At 44.0% G+C, this 19,428-nt stretch overlaps 1 protein-coding gene across 2 annotated transcripts in view; it reads left to right on the top strand.

Annotated features, from left to right (window-relative positions):
- Positions 1 to 19,428, top strand: part of QSOX1 (quiescin sulfhydryl oxidase 1) — a 54,805-nt gene that overhangs the window by 22,970 nt on the left and 12,407 nt on the right. For both annotated transcript variants that reach the window (XM_020984349.2, XM_078156463.1), the window contains exons 3-8: positions 1,926 to 1,974; positions 3,403 to 3,508; positions 7,823 to 7,913; positions 9,797 to 9,942; positions 13,665 to 13,805; positions 17,740 to 17,869. In XM_020984349.2, the coding sequence (XP_020840008.1) occupies positions 1,926 to 1,974; positions 3,403 to 3,508; positions 7,823 to 7,913; positions 9,797 to 9,942; positions 13,665 to 13,805; positions 17,740 to 17,869 (663 nt within the window). The remainder of the gene's footprint in view (positions 1 to 1,925; positions 1,975 to 3,402; positions 3,509 to 7,822; positions 7,914 to 9,796; positions 9,943 to 13,664; positions 13,806 to 17,739; positions 17,870 to 19,428) is intronic.

Here is a 19,428-nt window from a genome sequence, read left to right as displayed (position 1 = left end):
TAATGCATATACTATCAGACTCAGTTAATGGGTTGGTCAGTTTTGCTGAAGTGATTTTTTTCTCTTTTTCATTTTTGTTAACAATGGATGGCTGTCTGGGGAGGGAGTAGGGTAGGCATAGATTTGGAAATGAAGGATGTAAAAACAAAAGATATCAATACTTTTTTTAAGACTAGAGGAGGCAGAAGGGGATGAAGTTAAGAATATAGTCAGAAGGATGCCTTTATTCCTGAAAGACAAGAGTAAAGGGATGGAGGGATTTTGAGAACAGAGATTTTTAGGTGTGGACATTAGTGAGGGAAGATAAAGCAAGGCTGGGTTGGATCTTGTTGATTTCAGTAAAGTAGACAAAGTTATGGTGGAATCCTGGGGATGAGGGGGAGAGGGCTTGGAGGTCGGGGCCAGCATTGACTACTTTTCAGACTTGTGGTCCTTTACCTTCATTCAAACTTTATTCCTTGTGGGAGGAGGTCATTTGCCTCTTAATAAGAGATTCTGTTGACTGCCTGGACATAGGTCCAGGTTGGATAGCAGAGGAAATGTCAGGTTGCACATGGAGCCCTTTGCCTGAATTGCGCAGATGTTGTCTACTGGGCAGGCCTGGAGCCCAGGAGAGTGGGAAGATGGGTACAGCTTGTGTTCTGTGCCTCATAACATGGGCAGTGGACCCCACAGCAAGGGTAGAGTTAGCAATGTCCCTGACCTCCCCTCAGGAAGAGGCCCTTTCCCAGCTGCTCCCCTAGCACTGTTTGCCCCTCCCTGGATCTCATGCCCTCTGCCATGTGCTCTCCCTAGCTTCCCACATGCTCTCATGTCTTCTTTTGAGGGAACAGAGGCATTGACAGGAGCCAGAGTACCTACCTGACCCTCTGGCAAGGTATCCTTGAGGTTTTCCTCTCATACTAAGAGGGTATACAGGGTGTATAAGTCACTGTTGGACAGGTACATGGCTGGAAGCCGTATGTCTGTATCATTACACCTTCGTTTCCTGGATTTACCCCCTATGGGCACCAAACCGAGCTCTTCTTTTGCTCCCTCACTTCAATTGTTGACTGACTGCCCGCTTTGTGCATTGGTTCCTGGTAATACTCTACCTGAGTCGCTGGCAGCCAGGTGGAGAGAAACTGAGTCCTCAGCTTTGGCTTTCCCAGGGTAGGGAGCAATGCTGGAATAGTTAAACTCCTCAGAGGGAAGGTTTCTAACTTTTTCGTCATAGGGTAAGGGTGACCTCTACATGGTGGTGGTGGTGTGTATATGTGTTTGTATGTATATATGTGTGTGTGTTTGTGTATGTGTGTGTGTGTGTGTGTGTGTGTGTGTTTAAGGAGGAAGCAGATATGGTTTAGCACCATGGGATTTTGCCTAGTCTACTCTGTAGGGATTGCACAACTCTGATAAGGAGTGGAAGCTGGCACCCAGCTTTGCCAAACCAAGTACATCGCAGAACATTAGACTGACTGAGAACAGTCCTGGATTCAAGGGGGAAGGACTGTGATTCCGATCCCCTCTGCCGTTCTTGCCTTTGTCATCTTGAGGAAATCACTTCACTTAGCTGGCACTGCTTCTTCATCTATCAAATAAGGAGGTTGCACTGTGTGGACTCTCAGATTCCTTCCAGCTCTAAAGTTTTGATCCTATGACCTTGAGAACCTGGGTTCTAGCTCTGCCTGTGGGATCTTGGACAAATAGATCCACCGCTCTCAAGCTTTATTTCCTCATCTGGAAAATGGGAATATTAAGCCTTGCTCTTATTTCCTGCACAAGGTTGTCAGGATAGAGTAAGATAGTCTTTGTGAAGGTGCTTTGTAAACTGTAAACTCATGTAAATGCAAAATGGTGGAGAGTGTCGGGGTGGTGGTGGTAGAGGGTGATGCCGGAGTCCAGAGGGCTGCTAAATCATGGGTGTTGTGTGTGTTTACTTTCAGTTTTTTAAAGCCTTCTCAGACAGCTCTTCCACTGGAACAGATTTCGCAGGTATGTATCTGTGACCTCTTCTTAGGTCTGGCTGACCTGGTCTAACATTTTCAATGTTCTCTCCGGCTCCCCTATACCTTCCCCTACTCCCATCACATCATGTCTTTCTTTGTGGCAATGGGAGGGCATAGCTCCTGGGCACCTGGAAGGTTGTCCTTTGAAAAATTCCTTTAGGAGAGTTTCAAGCCCGGTGAGAGGGAGGAGGTCAAAGATCAAATTCTCATCAGCCTGGAGGAAGTGTCCTTCCTAGGCAGCATGGCACTCACTGGTAGGGGGAGCTGTACCTGAAGAGGTGCTGGATTTTTTGTGTCATCCTCAGCCATATGAAGAGGCAGAGCTCTATGGCTAGGATAAGTTTTGTGGTACTCAAATGGAAAACCATCAAAGAGCATCCTTTAAGTAAGAAGGACCTTTCTCCCCAAGAAAGGCATAATTTTCCTTGCTTTTGAGTGGAGAATCATTACTCCCTGCTCTTCTTACCTTCTGAGGAATAGGTTGAGGTTCCTTGGAGACTCAGGGGTCTTTTTATCTGGCTTAGGTCTCTGGTCCACATCATAGAGGTTTAGGCCGTAGTGGCCTAAGTCAAAGGCTCTGTGGCTCTGTGTTCCTTCCATCCCAATCAGGGACATTAGTGAAGGTCACAGCTAGCCCAGTCAGCCAAAGAATTCTGGGGGCTTCTAAATCTAGCAAGGAGCCATTGCTTAATACAGACTCCCTTTAGTCAGTCAGTCAACAAACATCCATTAATTGTCCACTGGGCATCAGTATTCTAGGGGCTGAGGATATAAAGATGGAAGTGAAATAGACCCTGTCCTCAGGAAACTTACATTCCATTGGGTGAGACAGCATTTACAGAAATATGTTATACGAAATATGTAGAGTAAATTTGGGGAAGAGTTGACACTAAAAGCTGGGAGGATCAGGAAAGATTTCGTGTCAAGCAGAGGTTATTAACCTTTTTTTGTATCATGGACCTCTTTGGTAGTCTGGTGAAGCCTACAGAACCCTTCTCAGAAAGTTTTTAAATGTAAGAAATAAAATGAAAAAGGAAGCCAATGATGCTGAAATGTAGTTATCAAAAGATTTTTAAAACCTAGTTCCCAGACCTTGAACTTAGAACCCCTGACATAAAAGGTATTGTTCCACAAGAGTTAACAAGGAAGTAAAGGATTCCAAGAGTCCAGGGTGAAGAGGGAATGCATTCCAGGCATGAGAAGCACAGCCACTGCAAAGGTGTAGAGATGGGAGATGATGTGTTGTTTGTGAAAAACAGGAAGAAGGCCAGACTGGCTAGACCAGAGCGTGCAGGCAGGGAAGTAAATGTGTCATAAGGTTGGGAAGTTAGCTTGGGAAGGGTTTCCCTGACCTCTGCTACTGAGGACAGGTGTTCTGGAACTAATTTCTCTAACTGTCCAATTCCTCCTGCAGTATCTGGGAAAAGCATTCAAGAGCTTCAGACATCTCTCATTGATGCCCTGGAGACACACAGTGGTGGGCCGTGGCCCCCATCTTGTCCCACATTGGCACCAATCAGGTATTTGGGGTCGAGGGCTGATGCTATCTTGTTCACAAAGACAAAGGTGGAAGGGGTGAGGGGATGGCTCAGGGTAGGGCAGGTGGAGCAGATGGGCCACTCCTGTTGTCTCCCCCAGACTGGGCCTCCTCCCACAAAGCAGGCACACATGTACCCACCTCTGACTGATCTCTCTCTGCCTCTTGTCCTGTAAATATAGACATTCACCAGAGCCCTGACTTCGGCCGCCACCGTTGTCTTAGTCAGCGGCTGCTACGTAAGAATTTCCCAGGGATTTTTTTAACTTGCCCAACCCCCCACAAATAGAATCAAGGGCCTCTGTTAATGTCAACTGGCTAAATGCTGTTCTAGCGGAGAAGTCTTGGGAGGTGGGGAGGATAGGTCACACCACAGTCAGACTGACCTTTGGAGTAAAGGGAGAAAGCAGTTGTGATGCCCACAGATTTCAGTAGTTATTTACTGTTTTCTTGGTATGTCTTTGGTAGGTCTTATTGTATATTTAACAAGTTTTCTCACATGATTCATTCGTTTATCCATCCATCTATTCATTCAACAAACATCTGTAAAATGAAAGATGACTTCTAAGATCCTTCAAGTGTTAAATCCTGAGATCCTATTTTTAAAAGACCTACTATGTGCTGAGCATTGTGCTAGGGGATGGGGAAGATACAGCATAAATAATCTTGGATCTAGGACCTTTATTTGTTCAGGCAGGGAAGAGGGAGTTGGCATAGGGCAATACCCTTGAAGAACAAAGAAAAAGAACATCACTGCCCTGTTCCTCGAAAGGAAGTGCTTAGTAGGTGCTCAATACATGCTTATTGGCTGACTGCTGATTGTTTTGAGAGGGGTAGGCCTCAAGGTTCATGGCATGGTATCAACTCTCCTTTATAGTCACCAATGGGACTATCTGATAGGGAAATGGGTGGCATATCTATCTCGCCCGGGCTTTTCCAAAGGGATGGTAGGGTCAGGGCTTGGTCCAGGGGTGATTGAGACAGGTTACTGTGCTTATCTCTGTCGGCCTCTGGAAAATAGAGCCAAATCTGCTAGAGGGAGGGGAAGATACGATATGAATGATCTAGGATCCAGGAAATTTATTTGGTCAGGAAAGGGAAGAGGGATTTGGCATCGATATTGAGGATTGATGGAGACTCGGCAGACCCATTCTGAGCTGGCAGGAGGGAACTGCCTATTTCCTCAACTGCATACTTATTTATGACTTGCCAGCACTTTACACTCATTAATTACTAGTTCCTTATAGCTCTCCTCTGGGAGAACTTTGGGTTTTTTTTCCCCAAGTTTTACAAGGAACAGCCCAGAGATCTAGTGATAGATCTGCCAAAGGCGTGGGAGGTAGAACCCAAGATTAGAATGTCCTGAGGATTCTTATAACTGGGCTGTGGTCTTTTTTTCCAGGAAACTGCCTGTGTTCTTCCATAGATAATTTGATTAAACCTACTATGGATTTATTAGGTATCTACTATATGCCAAACACTGGGGGTGCAAAGATAAAAATAAAATGTCTTTCAAAAGCTTATATTCTACTGAAATGAATACAAAATATACAGAGCTTCAGTACAAAGTAGTATGGGGACAGGAGGGCAAAACCAACTTCTGAGGGGATCAGGCAGGGCCTCTTGTCATAGCAGCCCTGGAGATGAGACTGGAAGGGACGTAGCAGAGGTGAGGATCCAGGTTGTTTTACTTTCACAAATCCAGGAAATTTATTTTTTTCTCCATGTTGTATATACATACATCTATCCTCCCCACCCCATCCCAACACACACATACCCATACGTTTTCAGTTCTGAGGGCTCTTAAAAGCCTCTCTCCTGTGACCTGGGAGAAAGTCTATCAACAAAAAGTCAAGCCTGTAGACCCACCTGCTTAGTCATCCCTTTAAAGAGTATTTTGTGGGTGTTAGATGTCAATAGGGGAAAAGGTTAACTGCCTCCTGGACAAGACTTTGGGGAATGAGTGGATCAGGAAGAGTAGAGTCCAGTAGTCCCTACTGTTCTGCTAGTTTGTGTGGGATTGAAATGAACTTACTTTGGATGTGGCATCCTCCTAAGTAGAATACAAGAGGGGGGTGGCTGATTCAGTTTTGACTATAACAACAATGCTTTAGCTGTTTGTTGTTCAGTCCTTTCAGTTGTGTCCAATTCTTCATGACCCCATTTGGGGTTTTCCTGTCTGAGCTATTGAAGTGGCTTGCCATTTCCATCTCTAGTTTGTTTTACAGATGGGGAAACTGAGGCAAACAAGGTGAAGTGACTTGCCCAGGATCACACAGCTAATACGTGTCTGAACTCAAGATTTGAACTCAAGAAGATGAGTCTTCCTGACTTCAGGCCCAGCACCTCTATCCACTGTGCCACGTAGCTCAGTTGCCCCAAGTTAACATATGTTAGTTGGTGCTCATATTACTTAAACTAACTTGAACTGAGCCTCTCAGGTGGCGGCTTTGAGATAAGATCCCATTTTCCATCCCCTGGGCACCTTATTGAGAGGAGTGGCTCTAACCCCTTCTGACGTTTTCCTCTTCCTCTTTCATAATCCATGTGTTCGCCAGGATTGCCATAGGCTAACATGGTCAGCATCTTAAATATCCTGGTACCATTCAGATTGTTAATGATAAATTATTTTAAATCAGGCGTCTTATGAAATCAGTTGCCTTCTAAGTCAAATCTATTTTGCTTAAAAGTTTTTATTAGTATTTCCAGCTTTTTCCTATGACTGGCTCCCTTCTTCCATCAGTGATCAATTTTTTGTATGATTTTCCATTTTGGCTTCTATTCTGTGTCCTCATCTGCAAAATGAAGTTGGACCAGATGAAGTCCCTTCTGGGTTTGACATTCCATGATTCGTCTTTTTAATGTTCATAAGAGGATCAGATATCAAGTTCCTTTGATGCCTTTTGCATCAGGTCTCTGTGCCAATCAATAAGTCGATAAACATTTATTAAATGCCTACTGTATGCCAGACATTGTGTTAAGTGCTAAGGATAAAAAAAAGAGGCAAAAGACAGTTCCTGCCCTCCAGGGGCTTACAGTCTAATGTGTCTGGTTCTTTCTCTACTTCTATTGTTCTTGAACTAGAGAATTCTCATTTCAGGCCTCTGGGCAGCCACATTTTTCTCCCAAACAAGCCGGATTTGTCATATTACTGAGTGCGCAGCCTACCCCATTCAGTGGGATCTGGGCCTCAAACAGACACTCTAGATAGCAGATATCCTTCCATTTCACCCCTGAATCCCAAATTCTGACTGAATGAACTAATTCTTCTTCTCACTGCTTTTATTTCTCCTTCTTATATCCAATTTCTTTTCCTTTGAACCTTTCTTCCTCTGATTTACAAGCATTTGCTTTCTCTCTCCCATATCCACACTGAAGAAAAAAAAAGAAAAACAAAAACAAACCCCTTGTGATAAATATTCATAGTCAAGCAAAACAAATTTCTGCATTGACCATGCCTGAAAATGCATGCTTTATTCTGCCCCCTGAGTCTAGCCCCTCTCTACCAGGAAGGAGGTAGCGTGTTTCATCATCAATCTTTTAGAGGCTCTAAGAAGGCTGAATTCTTGACTCTCAAAAAAAAAGGTTGAGAGACCGCTAGGTGGTACAGTGGATAGAGGACCAGCCCCAGAGTCAGAAGGACCTGAGTTCAAATGTGGCCTCAGACACTTGACTCTTACTAGCTGTGTGACCATGGGCAAGTCACTTAACCCCATTGCCTCACCAAAAAAAAAAATAATAATAAGGTTGAGGGGACCTAATGAAGGTGCAATGTTGTGTAATCAGAGCTAACCAGAGTAAGGGCTCAGCACTCTCCCAATGAGGAGCAAAATTCCCGTTTTTCCTTTTCCCCACTGATGTCTATAGGTGACTGGTTGCCCAGTAATTAGAGCTCTGGGCCTGGAGTCAGAAAGACCTGAGTTCAAATGTGGTCTCAGATGCTAACCTGGTTGACCCTGGACAAGTCTGCCTCAGTTTCCTCAACTGTAAAATAGCATAAAATAGCACATAAGTCACAGGGTTGTGAGGATCAAATGAGATATTATTAGGAAAAAGTGCTTAAAGCACAGTAGGCACCTAGCCCTTCTCTTTCCCATGCTTTAAAAGCCTGAGATGAGCTGGCAAAGTATGTTTCTGGCAGGGCGCTTGGGGAGGATTCTTAGGGAGGTTTTTACTGCCATTCTCTGAGTCCTGTGTCATCATCGTTGTCTCACACACTCATGGGGAGTCAGCTGTTCTTTGGACTGGAGTAATGGCCCCTCTTTCTAGTGGGCACAACCAATGTTATCTCTTACAGCCTAGAGGAGATCAACAATTTCTTCTTGAGAAACAGTGATGAATACCTGGCCCTGATCTTTGAGAAGGAAGACTCCTATTTGGGTAGAGAGGTAAGGCCACCTGGAGCTCCCTGGGGAGCAAGGTTAAAGTTTAGATGGTGGAGTTGTTGCCATTTGGGGTAGGGGTGGGGGTGGAGGAGGTGGGGTTTGATCTGCCCTCTTCTTTCACTATGGAGACACCTGCTGGAGGAGACAGGTATTAGAAGAGCTTTGGCCACCAGTTACCTTGTAACCCCCCTCTATGTTGCAGAATCATAGAAAAGGAATTAATTTTAAAGAGCAGCTATCCCAGTGCCCTCTTTTTATAGATGAGGAAACTGAGGCCCAGTGATGTGACTTGCTTAAGGTCAAACAAAGACAAGTGGAGCAGCTGGTGCTAGAATCCAAGGCTTCAGTTTTTTTGTTTTAGTTTTTTGGACCAGACCTGTGATTTCATTAGTATTAGGTAATTCCTGGTGAAGAAGTTTCTTCTACCAATGCAGACTGGCACCTGACCTACATCTTAGAGCCTTAGACAATGCCTGGGAACATGAAAGGGAGGTCTTATGGTCAATAGAAAGAATGAACCTAGGTCTTCCTGCAAAGGCCAACTCTCTAATATACCAGTGGTATAATAGACAAATATAAATGGATCCTTGTGGGCTGAATATTGGCTCAGAAAACCTTAAATTAAAATTATCAATCTTGTATTTTTATTTTATTTCATTATTTATTTTGTTGAACGTTTCTCAATGACATTTTAATCTGGTTCAGCAGAGTGTCCATGAAGAAAAAAGAAGTTTGACATCTCATTAATATACCTTGTCTGCCTCTCTCCCAAATTTTTTCATCACATTGTGCCTTTCTCTCTCTCTCTCTCTCTCTCTCTCTCTCTCTCTCTCTCTCTCTCACTCACTCTGTATAGCCCTTGTTATTCATGAACTAATTTAATTCAAAGGTAGATCATGCTGGTGCCTGGGAAAGATTTCCAGGTCTGCCCCAGGAGAGCCCCAGAGAAACAGGAGAAAGGAGGAAAGGGGACTGCACTGTGGTACACAGAGGTGGTGGTTGTTACTGTTGCTGTCTGTCCTTCATTCTTGAAGAGGACTGTGACATGAGGGAGGTGATGCCGTGACGTGCAAGTGAATTGGCACAGCAGAAAGAGCGACAGATTTAGAATCTGAAGAATTGGATTCAGTTCCTGGCTTGACACTTATTCCCTGTGCGGTCTTTACTTGGCTGGTCCTCAGTTTCTTTATCTGTAAAATGAGGAGGATGACCTCAGAGGTGCCTTCTGCCTCTAAAGCTATGATCCTGTAATTGTTGATACTAAGGGAGCCCCTCACTGAAAACTTGCAGTTGGGAAGTTTGATGCAGTCCCTGTGCTGGGTGGACTGAACTGAGGAAAGTGACCCTGAAGGAGAGGTGGGGAGAGGGACATACAGGCACCTGTTCTCACCCAAAGGTGAGAAGCCCATGGCCCCAGCCCCTGGGTCTTTGTCCATTACCATCCCCTAGCCCCTTGATGTGACAGTAGGCAAGGCAGTGACCACAGGAAATGATTGTAGGGTGGGTCAAAGCCTTTAAAGGATTTCTCCCCCCCCCCAGTTTTCAAATGGGTAGGAGTCTATGGGTTTCCTAGTTGGTGTTCCTCCTGGCAGTGGCTATGAAGTGAAAGGTTCAAGAAGCTTTATCCCAGGTTAATTACAGCTAGAGTCTGGTTTGGAGTCAGAGGACCTGAGTTCGAATCATGATACCTGTGTGACCAAAGCTCATTCTGGGCCTCAGTTTCCCTTTTTGTAAATGAGAGGCTTAGACTAGATGGTTTCTGAGGCCCTTTCTAGCTCTAAATCTGTGATTCTGTCATCCAGAGAGCATTGGAGCCAGAGACTTACTGTCCCCCAACTCATTCTGTCCAATGCCTGTCCCTTCAACAAATCCATTGACTTTTGTAGGTGGAGCTGGACCTATCTCAGTACCATGGCATCAAAGTGCGCAGGGTCGTGGATGTACAGGAGGATATAGTAAAGAAATTTGCTGTCACTGCCTTCCCTTCCTGCTACCTACTGACCAGAAATGGCTCCAAATCCAGGGTCCCTGTGTGAGTACTTCCTCAGCCCATGCCTCATTTCTTCTGCCAGCTCTGTCTCTGCCCCCTTTTCTTGCACAGAGAAGCACCGATAACCAGTTGTCCCAAGGACCCTGGTTCCCTTCTGTTGTACTCTGCAGAGGTGTTCCAGCCCATTGCAACTTTGAAACTCGTCCCCATACATGGTGCTAGTGGGCAGATACATTGGCAGGCTTACTAACTTGGCAGGGAACCAAATGTGCCTGACCCTCCCTCCCTTTGGTTTCCTAATTGCAGAAAAGTTCATTAGAAATCAGACAATAGCCAGTTCCAAAAAGCTGGTGGAGAACAATGAGCCCAGCGGCTGGGCCCCTCTGGCAGTCCCCATGGCTGAATAGCATGTTAAATATGGGCCAGATGGTGCCTTCCTCCCCTCAGTGGATGATGGATGTCAGCCATGTAAGGAAGCGCAGGGAAGGGCAGGGAGACAAAAGCTTGGGCTTCAGGTTGCTTCTGGAAGTGATCTGGGGGTAGGGTGGGGGGTGAGTGGTGCCATCCCATTCCTCTGCAGTGGGGTAAGGGGTGAGTTAGCTCTTTCCCTGAGACCCTGTTACCCCTGACTGAATCTGCTCTTCCACCTCCTAGGTAGACCTAGCTGGTGGCGTTTGCAGTGAGAAAGGATGGCATGAGTGGCAGAGAGGGGAAGGAAGGGGGTTTAGCCTTCTGGGCTGGCTGAGATGATGCCAGCTCTGGCAGAGAGCAGTGTTATTGTTTCCTTGCTATAGAGTTGGTGGAGGGGAAAATTGCTTGTGACGATGCCATCTCCCAGCCATCTGCTCATCGATAAACATCGGGTCGTGAAAGCAGGGTGGAAAGTGATGGCTTCTCGATGCCAGATCCCCTGCCACTGTTCCTCACTCTCGAGTTCTCTCTTGGGTGGGGGAAGCTGTCCTTTTGCCTTCTTCCTGGTTTCCTCTCCCTCCTGAGGTAGGTGAGTAGCCAGGGAATTTATACCTTCAGTGTCCCTGAAGCTGCCTAGTCTGAGCCTTAGCATCTGTCTGCTGTGAGCAGTAGTCACACAAGTCATCTGATGCTGTAGTATCCGAGGTAAGGTGAGGTTAGTCTACAGGTATAAAATGGGAAAATGATCCTTCCACAACCCACCTCACAGGTTCCAAATCTTTAAACACTACGGAAACAAGAGATGTTTCTCACTTGGGCAGAGGCAGAAATCACTTGGTAACAGTTGCCTGCGAGGGAAGTACGTACATTTGTGTGTGTTCGTTCAGTCTGGGAATGTGTCCGTTTCATCAAGAACACCCACTCACACACACAAATATAGTGCTAGAGAACAGAGCAGAAGGGAGGAGGGACAGTCTGCAATTAAGAGGATACGCTGTTGCATGTAGTGTTCAAGGTGGTCACTGTATCAAGTGTTTTTGTTTAACTGTTAAAATTAAGGTTTCACTTTCTTTTTTTTAATTCAATTTTATTTTTTTAAATTTTTTTTCCATATGCTTTTGAGTTGAAAATTTTTTCTCCCTTTTTCTCCCCCCCACCCTCCCAAAGACGGCGCATAATCTGACATAGGCTTTACATTTACATACCCATTAAACATATTTTCACATTAGTGAAGTTGTAAGTAAAAATTAAAACCAATAGGAGGAACCATCAGAAAGATGAAACAAAATTCAACTTAAGGTAAAAATAAGTGAGAGCGATTCAACTTCCATAGTTCTTTCTTTGGATGTGGACAGCATTTTCCATCCCGAGGCCTCTGGAGATGTCTTAGATCCTCGTAACACTGAGAAGGGTTCAGTTTAACATTCTTAGTCATTGCATAATGTGGTTGCTATTGTATACAAAGTCCTCTGGGTTCTGCTCACTTCACTCAGCATCAGACCATATAAGTCTTTCCAGGTTTTTCTGAAGTCAGCCTGTTCATCATTTCTTATAGAACAATAGTATTCCATTACATTCATATACCACAACTTGCTCAGCCATTCCCCAATTGATGGGCATCCTCTCAATTTCCAATTCTTTGCCACCACAAAAAGAGCTGCTATGAATATTTTTGTACATGTGGGTCCTTTTCCCATTTGTTTGATCTCTTTGGGATATAGCCCTAGAAGTGCTATTGCTGGATCAAAGGGTATGCACATTTTTATAGCCCTTTGGGCATAGTTCCAAATTGTTCTCCAAAATGGTTGGATCATTTCACAATTCCACCAACAATGTATTAGCGTTCCAATTTTTCCACATCCTCTCCAACATTTATCATTTTCCTGTTTTGTCATGTTGGCCAATCTGATAGGTGTGATGTGGTACCTCAGAGTTGTTTTGATTTGCATTTCTCTAATCAATAATGATTTAGAGCATTTTTTCATATGACTATAGATGGCTTTAATTTCTTCATCTGAGAACTGCCTGTTCATATCCTTTGACCATTTATCAATTGGGGAATGGCTTGTGTTCTTATAAATTTGTCTTAATTCTCTATATATTTTAGAAATGAGGCGAAGGTTTCACTTTCAAGGGACATGGAGATAGCGATAATTCCAGAAATGACTATAATATCAAGACAAAAGGTATCAAAAAACCTTTTTTTTTAAGTTAAAAGCACCCAGCTTAGGGGCAGCTAAATGGTGCAGTAAATAGAGCACCAGCCCTGGAGTCAAGAGGACCTGAGTTCAAATCTGATCTGAGACACTTGACACTTACTAGCTGTGTGACCTTAGGCAAGTCACTTAACCCCGTTGCCTAGCCAAAACAAACAAACAAACAAACCAAACCCAACCACCATCTGGCTCAGTAATAGTGATAATAGTGATAGTAATACTAGCCTGCATTTATATAGAGCTTCAAGGTTAGCAAAGCAATTTACCAGTATTATCTCACTCGATTCTCCCTACAGCCTGTGAAATAGGTGCTGTTTCGCAGATGAAAGAGCCTTGGTGCTGAAGTCAGTGCCAGAGTTCAAATCCTATCCTGGATGCTTATTACTTACTTGTGTGACACTGGACAAGTCACTTATCTTCCCTCAGTTTCCTCAGGAGGGAGTTGGACATTTAGTCCAGGATTGGAACCTGCAGCCTGGAGGCCACGGTGGCACTCTACGTCCTCAAGAGCAGCCCTTTGACTGAATCCAAACTTCACAGAACAAATCCCCTTAATAAAAGGATTTGTTCTGTAAAACTTGGGCTCAGTCAAAAGGCCACACCCGAGGACCTAGAAGGCTTAGGTCTCATTAGGGGCTGGATCATCAGTTTCCCTGCAGAGGTCTTTCCATCCCTGAAGAGGGCCCTGCCTGAGTAGATTCTCTAGAATAGCACCTTTTAACCAGATTAGCACCTGTCTTTGGCAAGACGGAAAGTGGTTTATAGCCCTTCTGGGTACCTAGCTGCTTTTTGAAATAGAACACGGAAGATGCCAATCAGGCAGTTTTTCCATAAAGGAATATGGATGGAATATAAAGATATTCTTTTCTTGAATTCTCCCAGAGCTTAGGCAGACAGATACTTGAAAATTTTACTAGTGTTTCTTAAAGAAAAATCTCCACATGTTAGATTCTCCCATTTCCCATTCTTTGCAATGAATCTTGGGCCAGAGACTCCCTTTTGCTGCTTCTGTCTGAGGTGCAGGCATTTATTTCTGTGAGAAGATCAGAATTTTAGCTGATTGGTTTGGGTTATCTCCTCCCAGCGCCACTGACTTCCTCTTCACTCATGTTCTTCTCTATCTCTCTCCCTTAACAGGCTTATGGAATCCAGATCTCTTTATAGCAGTTACCTACAGAAGTTACCTGGCGTGGGCAAAAAGACTCTTGCCCCAACGGTCAACCCAACCCCAACAGTCAACCCAACCACACCAGAATGGATTACACATCCTGTAGACCAGTAAGGATGCTGCCGGGCCCCCTTCTGCCCTGTAATGATCAGCGACTGCATTTCCCACTCTTCCATTTGGCCAGAGATCCCTCTTGACTCTCCTGGGTGTGTGGGGAGTGGTAGTAAGGAATGTGAGAAGAACCCTTGAGTTGGAAAGGATTTGGGGGTTTATATAGTCCAGGGTCCCATCTAGTATTGGATGTTGGTGAAGGGATTTCTGTTGTCAGGTGCAAGCCAAACCAATTGTCCCTCCTAACTCTGAACTTCTGTCAGTATCCCTAATGGATAGATGAGCCAACCAGCTTCAGAACCAGAATGTTAGAGAAGATTAGCTTGGTCCCTGCATGTAAGAATCATGTGTAAATTCATGACACTGTCTGTGATTGTGGCTGCCAAAATGATATTCCTAAAACATCTGTCTCACAGTCACTCCTTAAACTTTAAAAGACCAAAAATGTTCACCCTGGTGTTTAATGCCCTCCACACTTTGGTTCCCACTAAGCTTTTCCATCTTACTTCTCTCTTCATACACTCTCTGTTCCACTCAGATTGGCCTGTTTTGTTCTTCCCCATGCACAGCATTTCATCCTTCCTCTCCTTTCCCCAATTCCACTCCCATTTGCAAATATCCTCCATATAACTGTCTTTGTGTGTATTGGGAATGTGCTCCCTTCTCACCTCTGCCTCATTGAATCAAGGGCTTCCTTCAAGAGTGGCTGAGCTCTTATAAGGCAGCTAGGTGGTGCCATATGCATAGCACTTTAGATCTGGAGTCAGGAAGACCTGAGTTCAAATCCAGCCTCAGACACTTAGTAGCTATATGACCTTGGGAAAGTCATTGGTCCTGTTTGCCTCAGTTTCCTCATCTTTAAAATGAGCTGGAGAAGGAAATGGCAACTCACTCCAGTATCTTTGCCAAGAAAACCCCCAAAGAGGTCACAAAGAATCAGACACAACGACAAACAATGAAACAACAAATCTGCATTTGTATTTTGTCTTCCCAGTAGAATGTTAGCTCTTCAAGGGCAGAGTTGGGTTGTTGTTGTTGTTGTTTTAAATTTTATATTTTTAAAAACTCCCCAGCAAGCACCTTGCCCATAGTAGGCAATATATAGTATAATAATATATATTATAATATAACCTATAATATGAAGAATATAACATAAACTATATTATATAACACATAGTAGGCAATAGACTTAATACATGTTTATTTATTTTTCTTTTTATTACTTTACTTTCTTGAATTAATTTGTTGACTAGCACTTTAATTTGTTGAATCCACTAATGGGGACCAGGATTCATTTTCAAGGTAGCCTGGTTTTTCACTGGGCATCTCCCATGACTAGAAAGTCTTTTCTTACTTGGAGGCTGGATAGCTTTTGCTTTTATTCTTATTGTAAATTACCTACTAGTCCCAGTTGTGTGGATACATTCTGGAAAATGGAACTGTGAGCATCTGAACAGCAAGCCCAGTATCCCTGCTCTAGGTCCCAAATTATGTGGAAATTTTCCAAATTTTCAGCATGCAGGAGGATTCAAGTGACTTCTTACAGGTATGTTGAGGAAAGGAAACAGGTCTCTAGGAGTAATGGAAGCAAACGTATAACGTTAATTTGTTTTATTTAAATTTTTAAATTAAATTTAAGATTTAATTTTTTTAAAAAATTAATATCTTTTGTTTTTATATTACCTTCATTTCCAAACATATTCCTTTCCCCTTCCCTACCCTTTGTTGCAAGCTGTTCCTTGTAACAAAGAATAAAAAAAAAGTGGGGAGCACAGGGGGATGGGTACTGAGGTAGAAGCAACTTAGGAAAACTTACCCACCCTGCTGTCATTTGACAGCATATGTAATATTCCATACCCGTAGGCCACACACTCCCACCTCTGCAAAGAAGGGAGGGAGGTACAGTCTCATATTTCTTCTTCCAGCATTTCGTTCCAATTGTTTTCTCTTGTTCTTTCCATTTATACTGTTGTAGTCCTTGTGCATATGGTTTTCGTGGAACTTCTTCATTTTGCATCAGTTCATTTAAGTCTTTTCATGCTTCTCTGTAGTCATCATGTCATTCATGTACCACAGTTTGTTTAACCATTCCCCAATCAATGGCCATCTGCTTTGTTTCCATTTCTTTGCTATTATAAAAAAAATGGTGCTAAGAATATTTTGGTATAAATGGGAACTTTCTTTTCTTCTTCTTTTTCAATCACTGATTGTCCATTGATTTTAGAAGGGATTGAAAGTCCCAGTGATTCAAAGTCCACTTTGTTGGGTTTTTTTAATTTATTTTTATTTTTTGTTAGGCAACACAGCTAGTAAGTGTCAAGTGTTTGGTCTGAGGCCAGATTTGAACTCAGGTCCTCCGGACTTCAGGGCCGGTGCTCTATCCACTGGGCCACCTCGCTGCCCCCAAAGTCCACTTTGAAAGTGGAAAGTGAAGGTAGAGATGTCATTAACAAAAAGATTGAAAGGTGGGCAGTGTGGTGTCTGTTACCTGAAGCAAGACATAGAAAGCAGCAGTTATGTAAATGTAAGCTTCTGGTTTAGCAGTAAAGCTAAGCAGATAAGTAAGTGCCCTAGGGAAGAAACTGCCCTAGAGAGAAAAAAAAACACCTAATAAATGTGTCAGGCTTTATTTGCTCCCAGCAAACCTGTGAGGTAGGAGAGTTGGTAGTATTTACTCCCATTTTATAGGATGATATATTTAGAGCTGGAAAGGACCTTAGAAATGGCATCTAACATTTTAGAGCTGAGGAAGCTGAGGCCAAGAGGGGTTAAATGACTTCCTACACAGGATTCAAACACAGGTCTTTTGACTCTTTATCCAGTGCTTTTTACATTTTAACGCATTGCCTCACATTGAGGAAATGGAGGACTAGAGAGGTTTACTTAACCTTAAGCAGTTAAGACCCTGGGACTTCCTTGTAGATTAATAGTGAAAGAATTAGGATTAGAACTCAGATCCCAAGGATCGCTGTTAGTGATCGTTCAGAAATTCCTGGACAGAAAGGTTCAGCTTTGAGGAAGCCTCACTGACATTAGAAAGGGTGACTTGAAATTCCCCTTAATTCAGCCTGGAGCTGATTCAGGCTTTCTCCGGTGCCTGTTTAAACACAGCAGACACTCACTTAGGCAAACATCAGGTGCACAAGAGGTGTTTGAATGAATTCCTGGATGAATGCAGCCCCGACATCCAGGCACCGGCCTCAGAGAGAATCTGTCCCCTGATAGCTTTCCCAGACCCCAAAAGGGCAGAACAGGCATAGAAGAGGAGAGAGGCTCGGGGAAGCCATGGGCTCCCTCCCAGATGTGGGTGGCCACCTAGCAAGAATAACCCATTGAGGGGCAGCTAGGTGGCGCAGTGGTTAGAGCGCTAGACTTGGAGTCAGGAAGACCCGAATTTGAATCTTGCCGTAGACACTTACTTAGCTGTCTAGTTACTTAACCTCTCTCAGCCTCAGTCTCCGCATCTGTTAAAGGGGGCAACACCTTCTTATAGACAGTTTGCAAGGATCAAATGATATTCTTGTGTCAAATGCTACAAGACATTGTAAAAAGCTTTGCAAACCTTAAAGCAGTCTTTAAATGTTAGCTGTTATTATTATTATTATTATTATTATTATTATTATTATTATTATTATATGAAGAATCCTATAGGGTTCCCTGAAAGTTCCATAGAGACCAGTCCAATCTTCTTGTTTCATAGATGAGGAACCCCAGAGAGGGGTGGAATGACTTACCCAGGGTCACACAGTAAGTGTCTGAGGCTAGATGAAAGCTATTTCTCTGACCATGGATTATTTAAATTGGCCCCAGGCAGGACAATCAGAAAACAAAGCCTTTCCCTTTCTTCTAACTGGGTCCCTTCCCCTGCCCATCCCAGGTTGTCCCTACCCATTGTCAATGCCACCTTTCTCTCCTTCCTATCCTTGTCCCTAGATCCAAGATCTATATGACTGATCTGGAATCTGCTCTCCACTACATCCTGCACATAGAGGTGGGCAAGTTCAAAGACCTGGAGGGAGAGCGTCTGACAGCTCTGAAAAACTTTGTGTCAGTCCTGGCCAAGGTAAGTTGAAGTCTTCATCACCCAAGTTAACATCGTCCTTAACTGATCAATTAGGGCCTCCTTCTTCCAGTCACTGCCTGTCACTATCAGCTCATACAGTCATCCTGAGGCCCTTCCATGCCTGGGTATGTCTAAGGATCCCTCCTGAAGGGGTAGGGGGAGCTAGGCATTTCCCTGACGGCCCTAGAAACTGCCTAGTGAGGTGGCATCCTGTGAACTTGGCCATGGTATGTGGAGGCTATCCAATTGTCCAGCTACTTACCTTAGAGTCTTAACCTGAAAGCTACCATCCTGCCTACCACCCAGGCACCTCTCTGTTCTTAGATTGGGGCATATGAAGTGCTACTGAGTGACAGAGGGACAAAAGAGATCTCTAGCTTGTCAAAGAATCCTTCTTTCCTCCAAGATCCTATCCAGAATAGAACCAAAGAATTTTAGAGCTGGAGGAGAACTTTGTGCAATATTATAGATGGTGAACCTGACTCTCAGAGTTCAGTGACTCCTTGCCCAAGGTAGTAGGGAGTAAAGCTAGGATTTGAACCCAGATACGCTCATTCAAAACCCTGTATTCTTTCCCCTTAAACCACACCACCTCCACAAACCCCTGCTTTGTAAACCACTCAGTTCCCATCCATGCCCCCAGATGTAAGATCTGTATCTATGTCTATGTCTATGTCTATATCTGTTTATCTAGCTGATCTGGAGTTTATGCTCTATCACATCCTTCAGGTAGAAGTAGGGAAGTTCAAAGTCCTGCAATAAAGACCACCTGCACTCACATGTATGTAATATTATTATATATAATATTTATAGAAGACTTACAAAGCCTTTTCTTCACAACAACCTTGTCAAGTAAAGAGTTTCAGGCATCTTATCCCCATTTTACAGATCAGAAAACTGAGACTCTGAGAGTCAATGTGACTTGCCATCAGAATTCAAACCTAGCTCTTCTGACTCTGACAGTGTTTGTTCCACTGCACCATGTTTACTCTCCATACTCCTTTTTTTTTTAAATCAATATAAATTCCTTGGAAATTCTAGGCACGAGCATAGCCCCAGAATCTTGGTGGTGTCCTTTCCTGGCTCCAAAAGCAGAGTGCTGACTCTGCTTCTACCATCCTTGGCCTTTTCTCCCTGTCTGAAGAACAGAAGCCAAAACCTTACTACTTAAAACCCAAGGCACCTGCCACTAAGTGCTGCTGAGTCAGATGTGGGCTTTGGATAAGAGGGACGGCTGAACGCTGAATCAGCTGCTCTGGGCATTCCAGTGTGCCAGCCAAAGGAGCATAATCCAGCCCTCTGAGCCACCCCGCCATCCAGTCATAACTGCCTGCCTCCCTGAGGCTTACGCTGCTGGTTGGGCCTTTGCTGTATATCCTAAGGGTCACTCCTCCAGACTCTCCCCCCACCATTGAAAAGATACACGCATCTGCTTCCTCCCAGGCTCCCAGCCCCCTCGGGATTATTCACTGTCCAGGTTTCATCCCAGCTTCCTGGGGTGAGGGGTGGCAGAGATCCAATCATCAGGTACATACGCTTCTTTTAGAGTCCCAGAACCT

The sequence above is a fragment of the Phascolarctos cinereus genome, unplaced genomic scaffold (genome assembly GCF_003287225.1).
Source record: "Phascolarctos cinereus isolate Bilbo 61053 unplaced genomic scaffold, phaCin_HiC Scaffold_5;HRSCAF=322, whole genome shotgun sequence".
Taxonomy (NCBI): domain Eukaryota; kingdom Metazoa; phylum Chordata; class Mammalia; order Diprotodontia; family Phascolarctidae; genus Phascolarctos; species Phascolarctos cinereus.
This window is presented reverse-complemented; position numbering and strand designations above follow the sequence as displayed.